A 13,052-nucleotide genomic window follows, 5' to 3' on the forward strand; every position below is an offset into this window, starting at 1 on the left:
CAAAAAAAAAAAAAAAAAGAATTGTAGCACAAAGAATAATGGTATACATGTAGAAAATATGAAGATAACTAAGATGTTGATAAAACTAATTCAGAAAAATCCTAACAAGTATCTTAATGTAAGTTTTTGTTTGTTTTCAGACAGTACTGCTAGATCCTGTGTGTCATTCAGAAACTGTTTAGATTTGTATGAAGAGATCCTGACTGAAGAAGGAACTGCGAAGGAGGCAACATACAATGACGTATGACTTGTCTCGATTATTAAGGACGTTTATTTGTTTTTGTAGCTCTTGAGGAAATGGCTACAGCTTACTATTGAACAGTCTGTGTTGAAGGATCAGTTCTTAAATTAAGAATATTTAAAGCAGTTTCTGCCTCCGATTTGTTTTTGTTTGTTTGTTTGTTTTTAAATATTTTTTAAGATTTATTTATTATTATTGTACACTATAGCTGTTTTCAGACACACCAGAAGAGAGTGTCAGATCTCATTACGGGTGGTTGTAAGCCACCATGTGGTTGCTGGGATTTGAACTCAGGACCTTAGGAAGAGCAGTCTTACCCACTGAGCCATCTCAGCAGCCCCTGATTTGTTTTTTTAAGAAATACTTTCTGAATACATGTCTAAACTCAGTTACAATTTTATTTAACTGAACTTAAGAAGTATCTGAATATATCTAAAGCTATAGTAGACTATCAGTGAACTATAACATTTAATTTTTTTTTCATGACTTATATTTGTGTGTTACATAATGTGTCAAGACTTCTATATTTGAATATTAAGGTTCAGAGTTAGAAGCTTATCAAAGTGTACCATGAATGGGCTGAAATGTAAAAACCAATCGTCTAGGCAGGCACTTGTCTCTAATCTCAGTGCTAGGGAGGCTGAGACAGGGGCTCAGTAGTGAAGCAGCCTGGCCTGCATCTGGAGACACTGTCTAGGAAACACTAGCAACAACAGAATACAACATAACCTGACTAAATACCCTATGAGTACATTGATTTTACCCCCACCCCCAATTTTAAATGTCATTTAAGCTAAGAAAGTACACTAATGGCTAAGTTAATCCTTCTATGTTTTTCAGTTGCAGATAGAATATGGGAAATGTCAGCAGCAAATGAAAGACCTGATGAAAAGGTTTAAGGAAATACAGACTCAGGTATCATGGTTTTTTCTTCCTCATTAACATTATGGTGTGAGTGCACTTGTTTGCACATGCATCTAGAAGCCAGAGACCATCTTTGGGTGTTGATCCTAAGGCACAGTCTGCCTTGTCTTTTGAGGCATAGTTTCTAACTGGCCTGCATCTCACAAAGTAGGCTAGGCTGCATAGCTAGCAACTCGCAGGAACCCACCTGTCTCCATTTTTCTAGTGCTGAGGTGATAAAGCATGTGCAACCCCAGATGGCTTTTCCAGTGAGTTCTGAGGAATCAAGCTTCCATCCTCACACTTGTGTGCCTAGCTCTTTACTGAGTTATCTTTCCAGGCAGCCCGTTGTTTTATATTGCTGAGGCCTGCCCCACTGGCATCGCTATAGCCATTTTGTTTCGTGACCACCAGCTCTTTTATATTGTTGCCCTGCCAGTCACTGATGCAGAAAAATAACTTGACTCAGAGCAGGGTCATGTTGGCCACATACTCTGTTATGCTCTGTATGCTATAAGGTTTGTTAATCTTAAAACAGTCTATAACCATAACCTTCATTTAGAAACCATCAAATTAAAGGTCAATATGAATTGTTACATCTAAAATGGCTTGAGTCAGGGCCGACCACCCTGCAGTACTTCTTGCACTTGCTTATGAGTTTTTTGTGGTTTTAGCCTTTATATGCTAGCCCTGAGAAAAATATCCAATGTGCAGCTTTCAGCCCCCGAGTCTGAGCTGTTGCCCTTGTCCATCAGTCTTTAGGTGTGTGCTCAATAAACCATCCCTGTCTGACTGAGATCATTGTTCGTGTGGTTTGTGGGGGCAACTCCTGAACCTCAATAATATAAGAGCATAACAACTTGGGCTTGCTCTCTAGAATGGACAGGCAGACAGACATAGAATCTTTTAAGCACAGTACCTGTAGTGCAAGCTACTTAAGGGACTAGGATGAGAGGATCACTTTCCCCCAGGGTTCAGGGCCAGCTTGGGTAAAACATAGTAAGAGTATCTCCTTTTTTTTCTCTTTTCTTTTCCTTTGAGACAGGGTTTCTCTGTATAGCTCTGGCTGTTCTGGAACTCCCTCTGTAGACCAGGCTGGCCTCAAACTCAGAGGCCTGCTTGCTTCTGCCTCCCTAGTGCTGGGATTAAAGGTGTGTGCAATCACTGCCCGGTGAAACTATCTTCCTTAAAAGAAAAAGAAGTTATAAAGTTAAAATATTGCCGGGCAGTGATGGCAGAGGCAGGTGGATTTCTGAGCTCGAGGCCAGCCTGGTCTACAAAGTGAGTTCCAGGACAGCCAGGGCTAATACAGAGAAACCCTGTCTCGAAAAACCAAAAAAAAAAAAAAAAAAAGAAAAAGAAAAAGAAGTTATAGTTAAAGTTAAAATATTGCTGGGCAGTGATGTCAGAGGCAGGTGGATTTCTGAGTTCGAGACCAGCCTGGTCTACAGAATGAGTTCTAGAGGTCCTGGTTCAATTCCCAGTGCCCACATAGTAGTGTACAACTGTTTGTAACTCCAGTGCCAGGGCACCCAACACCCCCATACAGACATTTGTGCAAGCAAAACACCAATGCACATTTAAAAAAAAAAAAGCTTAATATTCAGGTTTTGTGCATGTCTACCACTGAAGTGTACCCCCAGCCCTATTTTGGGGGCATTAGCAATTAAGGTGGTAAAGTATTGTCAACTTCTGAAGTTTTTTCTGTTTGCTAGGAATTGAACCCAAAGCCTGAGTCTCTGTCATGTGAGCTAAACATGCAGCATCTGACATTTCTTTGTATGTGTAAAAATTCCACTTATTCTTTGACAAATTCCAACATGCATGCACTATACCTTGGCCATGTCCATACCTCTCCACTTTAAAAAATGTTTTGTGTCATTTTATCATTGTAATTTTTTTTCCTTGATTAGTGAAAGGATTATAGGAAAACTGTGTCAAAGTTAAAATGGCATTGACATAAATGATCTCTTGGACAACTCGATAATTGGGTGATAAGTTTAAGTCTTTTGTTTGAAATGGTCCTACTGTGCCCTGGCTTACCTGGACCTTCCTGTGTAGACCAGTCTGGCCCTGAATTCAGAAATCTGCCTGCCTCTATCTCCTAAGTGTTTGCACTAAAGGCGTGTGATACCACACACAGCTAAAAGAAAGTAATTTTGAAGAACAAAGAATAAGTTTTTGGCCGAGCGTGGTGGTGCACGCCTTTAATCCCAGCACTCGGGAGGTAGAGNGGTGGATTTCTGAGTTCGAGGCCAGCCTGGTCTACAGAGTGAGTTCCAGGACAGCCAGGGCTATACAGAGAAACCCTGTCTCGAAAAACCAAAAAAAAGAAAGAGTAAGGTTTTTTTTTGTTTGTTTTTTTGGAAAAAATGGCGATTCACAGTTGTCAGATGGTTCTTTTTGTTATTGTGCTGCAAGAAATAATGTGACAGTGTTCTGTCTATTTTTTTGAAAACGTGCCTCTCTCTCTTGATTCTCTTTTCTTGCCCTGAAAGAACTAGCTCTAGGTTCTGTGTTTTTTTTTTAAAGATTTATTTATTTATTATATATAAGTACACTGTAGCTGTCTTCAGACACTCCAGAAGAGGGAGTCAGATCTTGTTGCAGATGGTTGTGAGCCACCATGTGGTTGCTGGGATTTGAACTCTGGACCTTCAGAAGAGCAGTCGGGTGCTCTTACCCACTGAGCCATCTCTCCAGCCCTAGGTTCTGTGTTTATTTGAAAACCAATATATCTTTGCATGTTTAGTTTTTAAAGTAGCTAATGCTTAGCACTTCTTAGTGGTTTTTTGTTTTAAGACATGTGGCTCTGATTGTCTTGGAACTTTCTATGTTGACCAGGCTAACTTTCAGAGAATCTGCCTGCCTCTGCTTCCTGAGTGCTGGGACTAACAGTGTGCACCACTGCACCCGGCAGATCATGTTTTAGTTATTAAAACTAAGCAGAACTTGTTGCTTGTGTTACTGCTTTTACAATCTTGTCTGAAGTATGTCCTATCTGGTGGTTCTTTTCTGGTATTGGTTATTGTCTCAGGATCACAGCTTCTGCATCTAAGCAGTAGGAAAACTAATTCTTAGGGAGCCACATCTCAGAATTACATAAGATAAAATGTATAATGACTAGCATTAGTAAGTATTCCATAATTAGTAGAAAGCTGGGTATGGTGGCATCTAATCCCCACACTGGAGGCTGAGGCAGGAGGATCAAGTGAATTCAAGTCTATGATGTATAGCCAAGATTTGTCTTTGAAATCCTCACAACAACTAGCAACTACAAGTAGCACTATTAACAGTTGCATACATGCTGGGTCTGTTAATGCGTCTTATCTCTGCTTTAGAACTTGAACTTAAAAAATGAAAACCAGTCTCTTAAGAAGAATATCTCAGCACTTATCAAAACTGCCAGAGTGGAGATAAACCGTAAGGATGAAGAGATAAATCATCTTCACCAAAGGTATGTGGATGTCACCTTTCACCAATCACATAAAGTATGGTTTTATTTTCAAAGGATGAAATATGTATTTCACTAAAGAGTTATTCATGGTTCTGGTGTAAATGGCAACTACTCTAAATGATTTGTAGTGATACCTATGGCTACTGATGGAACATTGCCACACAATTTCTAAAATACATAGTTTTCTAAATCACTGGGGTCTTGCTCTAGTACTGCTTACCAAAGAAAGTCATTGTGCATGTGTTAAATTCTGCTGGTTGCATCAGAAACACCTGCGGAGACAGCAGGAGAGCAGGGCTGGGGAAGTAGCTCAGTGAAGCATGAGCCCAGAACACCTAGAAGAGAGAAAGAAGGCTGAGCAAGGGAAGACACTTGGAGCCAAGCCTGCTGACCAGAGATTAGCCCTTGGGATCTGGATGCTAGGAGAGAACCGTGACCCCTACATGTGTGCTATGGCAGGCTTGCGCTCCCCTCCTTCCCAAATAAGTAAACAAATTCATGCAGTTTTTAGATGACAATAAAGGAGAAATATGCACTTAACCTTTTTAATTAAATAACCCCCTTGAGTGGATTTTCTTTGTTAATTTTTCTCACTCTCTTTAATTTAGGATGACATTCTGGTCCAGGGGAGTTTGTATCTATGGCTACCCCATCTTCCTCATAGACAGAAGTGAAAGAATTATTGTTTAAACCTGCTGCTACCGTCTCCCCCCTTTCAGTTGTATTTTGGGTTTTGGTTTTGGGTTTTTTGTTTTGTTTTTTTTTTTGGTTTTTTTCGAGACAGGGTTTCTCTGTGTAGCCCTGGCTGTCCTGGAACTCACTCTGTAGACCAGGCTGGCCTCGAACTCAGAAATCTGCCTGCCTCTGCCTCCCAAGTCCTGGGATTAAAGGCATGTACCACCACGCCCAGCTGTATTTTGTTTTTAAGGACAGGATATCTAAGGCAGGCTTTGAATTTTCTGTTTATCCTCCTGCCTCATCTTGAAGCATGTATCATCACACCCTGCTTCAAATTCTTCTTTGGAATATGTTTTTGTTGTAGTTGATTTTGGGTGGTGTGAAAAGTTGAACCCAGGGTATTATGGGCTGTGCAAGTGCTTTACCACTGAGCCCTTGGCACTTTTTTTGTAAAGAGTGTGTGGGTATTCCATGGTGGAGCTTTCTTTCTATGACGTAGCTTTCAGGTATTAAGTTCAGGGCAGCAAGTGCCTTCACACACTGAGCCATCTTGCCAGGCCCCATTGTACTTACTCTTAAGCCGAATCCTATCTGACTTTTGATCATCAGCCACTAGCATAAGTCCATCAGTAGCTTCTGACCTTCCATTTAGATTGTCTTCATATGGGTTGTTTAATTCCATTACTCTCCTGCTTTGAAGCAATCTCCCCTTATATTTGTAATGTGAGGTTTTTTTAATTAGTTTCCTGGGATTCGTTTTTCTGTCTTGGCTGTTATTTTGAGTTTTTCAAAGATCAAGCCTTTGTCCTTTTTTTCTTTCTTTTAGATTTATTTAATTTGTATATGTGCTTGCCAGTGCCCATGGGGGGATCAGGTCCCCTTGGAGCAGGAGTTTCAGACACGTGAGCTGCCCAATCTTGGTACTGGGATTTGAACTCTCGTCCTCAAATAGAGCAGTAGGATGTTCTTAACCAATGAGCCATCTCTCTAATCTACCTGCTTCATTCTTTTCTCTTTCTGTTTCTTCATATGAACAATCTCATGCATGTTAGGTCAATTTAATTTGTACGTATGTACTTACTTTATATCCACAAGTGTGTCTTTAAAGGGCTTTTGAAATTCATCTAAAATGTTTGCCACAAAGCCTTTTCCGTTCTGTGGCTTAGTAGAGAACAATGTCATTTATTCAGTCAGTGTAAGCCAGACTTGTAGGAAGTGGATGGCATTTAACTGACTGCAGACACTAGAGTCCTTGTGAGAAGACTCTCTGTAAACTATAACACATCATCTTTGCCTATGAAGCTTTCCTCTCGACCACTCCTCAAAGCTGCCACTTGATGCTTATGTCCCTGTGATCTGGCACTCTATTTATTTCTCTTCGTTTATTCACATGCTGCAGCCCACCTACTCAATGCCAACCATCAATAATCCATTGTGCTGTCATCTCTGCATGTTTTGCTTTCTTTTGCCTCTGTTTTTTTCCAAAGTACTATCTGAACAAAAAGTCATCTTATCCTCTTCTCTTGATTAAAATGTACTAGGAGCTTTTGACTGTTCTTGGGATGGAAGGTCAAATATCTCAGTTTGCCCCTCTGCTCCCGTGCAGTATAGCCCTGCCTGTGCTTAACCTCTGCATGAATACCATAGCTCTCTGGTGTTCTTTCAACCCCAAGTTCTGCCTTTCCTTTGTGTGTGTCCTTTCTCTACTGTGTGGAATGGCTATCCCTTCATCCTCTTGTTTTGGCAAAGCCATCTTGTTTTTGTTGTTGTTAATTGTTTTTAAAGTGTATGGGTATTTTGTCTGCGTGTGTGTGTGTGTGTGTGTGTGTGTGTGTGTACATATACCAGGTGTGTACCTGGTATTTGCAGAGGCCAGGAGACGGTGTCAGATTCCTTTGGGACTGGAGTTACATTTGGTGTGATTGTCATCCTCAATTCTGAGGAATTGAGCCCAGCTCCTTTGGATGAGTAGCCAGTGCTCTTCACCACTGAGCGCCTCTCCAGCCCCTAATTAACCATCTTTCTGGCTGGAGATTCTTATCTGTTCTCCAAATCAGACTTCTTTTGTGGGTTTATGCATACTTGTAGTTCTTCAAATGAATGAGATTCCTTGCCTAGTGTCTTCTGCTTTTGTTGCAGTATACATTTTGTGAATCAGAGATGTGTTTGCTTAGATTCAGCATTTTCTAGTTACTTGCCATAACTGATATATTGTAGATCATTGTTGAATGAGTAAAGACTACCATTATGTGGACTATTTTGCCTTATTTATGCTTTTACTAACCTAAGTCATTCCCAGTGCACCTTGTATTAATGTTGGTTTCTAAATGGAGAAGTTGTTTGGTTTCTTGTTGTTTGTTACTGTGTAGCATTGACTTGGATTTCTGTGTTAGATCAGATTATCCTGGAATTCACAGAGATCCTCTGCCTCTAACTGCAGCGGTCTGGGATTAAAAGACAGGTGCCACCATACCTAGCTTTAAAAGTTGTGTACGGACTTGTGTAACCTTATTATTAGTTTGTTTAATGTGACTATGTATTATTTAATAAATATTCTACCAAATATTTACACTATGAGCTAATTAGTATTATAATAGTAACTAATTAGCATTTAGTAGAAATTTAACATTTACTGAAGCAAAATTGAAATATTAACATGTAGTGAAAATAAACAGAAAAATTTGGCATGTAAATACTGGGAAATGTACAATGTGAAGGTATATTTAAAGATAAAACTTTGAAGGCTGGTAAGATGGCTTATCTGATAAAGGTGCTTGCAGTCAAGCCAGATATATGAGTTCCATCCCTGAAATCCTAATGGTACAGAGAACCTACTCCCATATGTTGTCCTCTTACACATACACACACACACACACACACACACACACACAGAAAGAGAGAGAGACAGAGAGAGAGAGAGAGAGAGAGAGAGAGAGAGAGAGAGAGAGAGAGAGGATAAGTAAATATGGTTAAAATAGCGGTAGTACTTTGTAGTCTGTACCAGAAGCTGTGACCCAGCACTGTCTTTGAGGAGTTTGTAGTTTGATAAGTATGGGGTATATTACACGTACACAGTGTGTTTTAGGTAAATGAATTGGAAATGTCTTTCTGTGACTTGCCTGCTGCTTTTTTTTTTTTTTTAAATGTCTATTGAGAAACAGTTTTATATCTTAGCAAAGGTTAGTTATATTTTCCTTTTATGGTCACAGCTTTTTGTCACATTTCCCAGTTGACTTAGAGGTATCTTCTAGTAGTTGGTTGTTTCTCTGATGCCAGAGATTGAACCCAGGGCTTCATACATGTTAGGCAAAGGCTGTATCATCGAGCTCCTACTCGCTAACCCCTAATTGATTTGGGATCTGTGTTGGTTTTCTAATTTATTGTGTTCAAATAAGATTATATTCTGAGATACTGGAAACTTGTCAGCATGTAAACTTACTCTGGGAGTAGATGGGAACAATACAATTCAAACATAACAGAATATAAGGTGTATATGTAGCTGTGGGTTGTGTCTTCTGAGTGTGCTGTGCTGACTTGGGAGCTGTGTACCTGACCTGAGTTCAAAGAGAACTGGCAGGTGCTGGGGTAGAGTTCCTTTGAGGCAAAAGCAAATGAGAGAGCTCCTTGCACTGAGAATGGGTCTATTCAGTTGGAAATGGATACCTTCTGTGTTTTTAATCCAATCTTTCCTGCATGCTAAGTAAATGCTTTCTTATTGAGCTGTACCCCAGCCCAAGTCACTTACTTACTCCTCCTGGTTTTGCCAATATATATACATGTATATATATACACACACATAGGCCCTTAAATTTGAAGGCTATGTCATATGTGAATAAAATCTAAAATGCTTTTAAATATCAATTAATTGCTTTTTTTGTTAATTCCTGTATCTTAATAGATTGTCTGAGTTTCCACATTTTCGAAATAACCATAAAACTGCAAGAACAAAAGATTCACAGTCCACATCTCCCCATTTGGACGATTGTTCAAAGACTGATCACGGAGTTAAAAGTGATGTTCAGAAAGATGTACATCCTAACACTGTACAGCCAAACTTGGAAAAGGAAGGAAAATCGCATTCTGAAGCACAGAATCCTTTGCACTTGCCTACGGGTGTTGAGAAACATTGTGCCAACAATGTCTGGTCACGTTCTCCTTACAAGGTTGGAGAAGGTAACTCAAATGAGGATAATAGGAGAGGAAGGAGTGGCACTAGACATAGCCAATGTAGCAGAGGAACTGATAGAACACAGAAAGACTTACATAGCAGCTGTAATGACAGTGAGCCAAGGGACAAGGAGGCTAACTCCAGACTACAAGGACACCCTGAGAAACATGGCAACAGTGAAGCAAGGACGGAGAGCAAAATTTCAGAGAGTAAAAACAGCACTGGTTTGGGATATAAAAGCGAGCGCAGTGCCTCTTCTTGGGAAAAAGAGACTTCCAGAGAAAGGCCACACACTCGAGTGGAATCTCAACATGACAAAAATCTAGAGAAACAAAATGAAAGATTACAAAATATGCACAGAAAAGAGCTTCCGTCTCAGGACAAAGCAGAAAGAAAAGTTGATGTGAAGTTTAAACCAGCAGGAGAGGAGCAGGGGCATCGCGGAAGAGTGGACCGGGCATTACCTCCTCATCCCAAGAGTGACGTGAAATATTATGGCTTCAATAAGTATCATCCAGAAGAGAGAAGGGGAAGGGAAGATTGTAAAAGAGACAGAGGGATGAACAGTCATGGCTTTCAAGATAGAAGATGTTCATCTTTTCTTTCAAGCAACAGAAATAGCAAATACCCGCACTCCAAGGAAATTAGTGTTGCACACCAGTGGGAAAATACACCTTTCAAAGCAGAAAGACATAGAACTGAGGACAGGAGGAAAAGAGAACGAGAAAACAAAGAAGAAAGTAGACATGTGAAAAGTGACAAAAAATCACCTCCAGAACACTTACAAAGGACTCATAAAGACACTAAGAAAAGCACTGCTGATGGAAAGAGACAGACTGAGCCCAAACATGATAAAGGTGCAGTCTCTAACAGTGAGCTTTCTAAAGGGACAGACAGTAAAGAAGGTGCAACAAAGGTGGAGAATGGGCCAAATGAAACAAAAGGCAAGGACTTAAAGTTAAGCTTCATGGAAAAACTGAACTTAACTCTTTCTCCTGCTAAAAAGCAGCCTGCTTGTCAAGATAACCCACATCAAATAACTGGTGTTCCCAAGCCCAGTGGCATGTGTGACTCACGGTCCTTGGAGACGACTGAAACGGTGGCATGCCTTCCTTCTGGCAGTGAACATAATAGAGAGGAAACCAAATCAGAGTTACCAGAGCCAAAGGAGGCTCTTTCAGCAACATCTCAACTCAGGATCAGCATTCCAGAAAACAAAATGAAGGAAGAAAAGAGGTTGTTATTTAAATCTGTTGAGAATACTGTGCCTTGTGAACTGCTTGCTTGTGGCACAGAAATTTCCCTCCCAGCACCTGTAGAAATTGAACAAGCAAGATGCTTGCTTGGATCAGTGGAAGTAGAAGAGACCTGTGGTGGTGCAAGGACAGCAGCTTCTGTGGTGATGCATGTGTTACCAGAACATGCTTCTGAAGACGTTAGCCAAGAATTGGGCACCAAAAGACACGATGGTATAAGTTCTTGTGCTGTTTCTGAAGGTGTAAAACCAAAGGTGATTCTTTCACCAAAAGCAGCTGCAGCCAGTGAGAGCCATCTTGCGCCTTTGGTTGAAGAACCTAGCATTTCACTAGTAAACTGTTCGGGAGACAATAATCCTAAACTTGAACCTTCTCTTGAAGAGAGGCCTGTAGCTGAGACTAAATCCTGTCCTTTGGAGCCTTGTTTACCTAAAGAGACTTTTGTACCTTCACCACAGAAGACTGAGTTGATTGACCACAAAATAGAAACTGGAGAATCAAACTCAGTATATCAAGATGATGATAACTCAGTTTTGAGTATTGACTTTAATAATCTGAGACCTATTCCAGACCCCATCAGCCCTCTGAATAGTCCAGTGAGACCGGTATGCAAAGTTGTTAGCATGGAGAGCTCATGTGCAATTCCACTGTATGATAGCAGTCATAAAGGTAATAGTTTATGTCCTATAAGTTGTCCTTTTGTCACTTAGAACAACAAAATAAGTGCTTTGAAGATTTACAAAAATTATTCATTGACATTGTGTGTATATGTGATGTGTAAGGGGTTTGTGCCAAGGAATGCTTGAGGGAGGAAACCAGAGGACAGTCATGGAGTTGGTACTCTAGAACACCTTTACATGGGGTCTGGGGATTGAACTCAGGCCACAAGGTTTTTGAGGAGGCAAACTCCTTTACTTAGTCTTCCCTGATATTTAGATTTATGTGTATATATAAATGCTTGCACGTGTGTATGTCCATCAAGTGTTTGCCTGGTCCCCCTGGGGGCTAGGGGAAGGCACTGGATCTCCTGGAACTGGTATTAGAGGAAGCTGTGAGTGCTGAGAAGTAAATCTTGGTCTTCTGGAGCCTTAAGTGCCCCTAACCACAGAGCTACCTTTCCAGCTCCTGAACCATCTCTCTTTAATAATAATAATAATATCAGATATTAACTAGAAGTATACTCTGAGCCTTTAAGTTTAAACCACTTAAATTTTTTATGTAGCACTGGACGTGGTGGTGCACACCTTTAATCCCAGCACTTGGGAGGCAGAGGCAGGCGGATTTCTGAGTTCGAGGCCAGCCTGGTCTACAGAGTGAGTGCCAGGACAGCCAGGGCCGCACAGAGAAACCCTGTCTCAAAAAACAAAAAACCAACCAACCAAACAAACAAAATTTATGTAGCATGTTTTGATCCTGTTTTCTACTCCCCAACTCCTTAGTAAGATCTTTCTCACCTCACCCACCCAACTTTATATTTTTCTCTTTACAAACCATCCCCCCAAAACAAAAACAAACAAAATCACAAAACAAATTGAAATAAAATGCTTCCTTCCCACCCCCAACGCCCCCCCCCCCCCAAAATAAAACCCACAAAACAAAAACAAAGCCAAAGTGTCTTGTGTTAGCCAACAATTTCTGGACATAGTCCCTTCCCTGGAGTATGGTTGATATACCAGTGAACTTCACTGAAGAAAACTGATTTCCCCTTGTCAGTGCATATCAATTACAAATAGCTTGATGTGTGACTCACCAGATACAATTTATAGCTATTTCTTAATTGCTGCTGGGAATTAAGCTCACAACCTCTTGTGCTACGTATGCACTCCTGCTAAATTCTACCCCAGTTCTGTAATGCGTAAAGATTTGTATTACATGTGTACATGTTGGTAGTATCCAAATGAACACATGTTCATATTTATATGCACTAGTGTGGAGGCCAGGTTGATGTGGTATGTCTTTCTCAATCTCTCTCTACTCTTACTGTATCTGATTGAACCCAGAGTTCAACAATTTGGTTAGTCTAGCTGAGTGAATTCTCTATCTCTGCCTCCAATACACTGAGATTATGGGTGGGTTATCTCACCTGCACAGCTTTGCGTTGGTGCTGGGAATCCAAATTCTAGTCCTCACATTTGAGTGATAAGTAATTTATTCACTAAGCCATCTCTCTAACCTCTCCTCACTCCTCAACAAGTTTTTTCTGTCTAACCTAGCTTGGCCTTAGCTTCCTAGGTGTTAAAATTGTACTTGTATATTACCATGCTCAATTTAATTGTTTTTATTAAAAAGGGGGTGGTTGGACATATATATACATAATGTATGTACATACATACATACATACATAATTCT

The 13,052-nt window shown here is 40.3% G+C and overlaps 1 protein-coding gene across 2 annotated transcripts in view; it reads left to right on the forward strand.

Moving 5' to 3' along the window:
* Casp8ap2 (caspase 8 associated protein 2) overlaps positions 1–13,052 on the forward strand; it is a 39,002-nt gene that overhangs the window by 15,339 nt on the left and 10,611 nt on the right. For both annotated transcript variants that reach the window (XM_021161510.2, XM_021161511.1), the window contains exons 4-7: positions 141–241; positions 1,082–1,156; positions 4,486–4,601; positions 9,178–11,372. In XM_021161510.2, coding sequence (XP_021017169.1) covers positions 141–241; positions 1,082–1,156; positions 4,486–4,601; positions 9,178–11,372 — 2,487 coding nt within the window. The remainder of the gene's footprint in view (positions 1–140; positions 242–1,081; positions 1,157–4,485; positions 4,602–9,177; positions 11,373–13,052) is intronic.

The sequence above is a fragment of the Mus caroli genome, chromosome 4 (genome assembly GCF_900094665.2).
Source record: "Mus caroli chromosome 4, CAROLI_EIJ_v1.1, whole genome shotgun sequence".
NCBI classification, from domain to species: domain Eukaryota; kingdom Metazoa; phylum Chordata; class Mammalia; order Rodentia; family Muridae; genus Mus; species Mus caroli.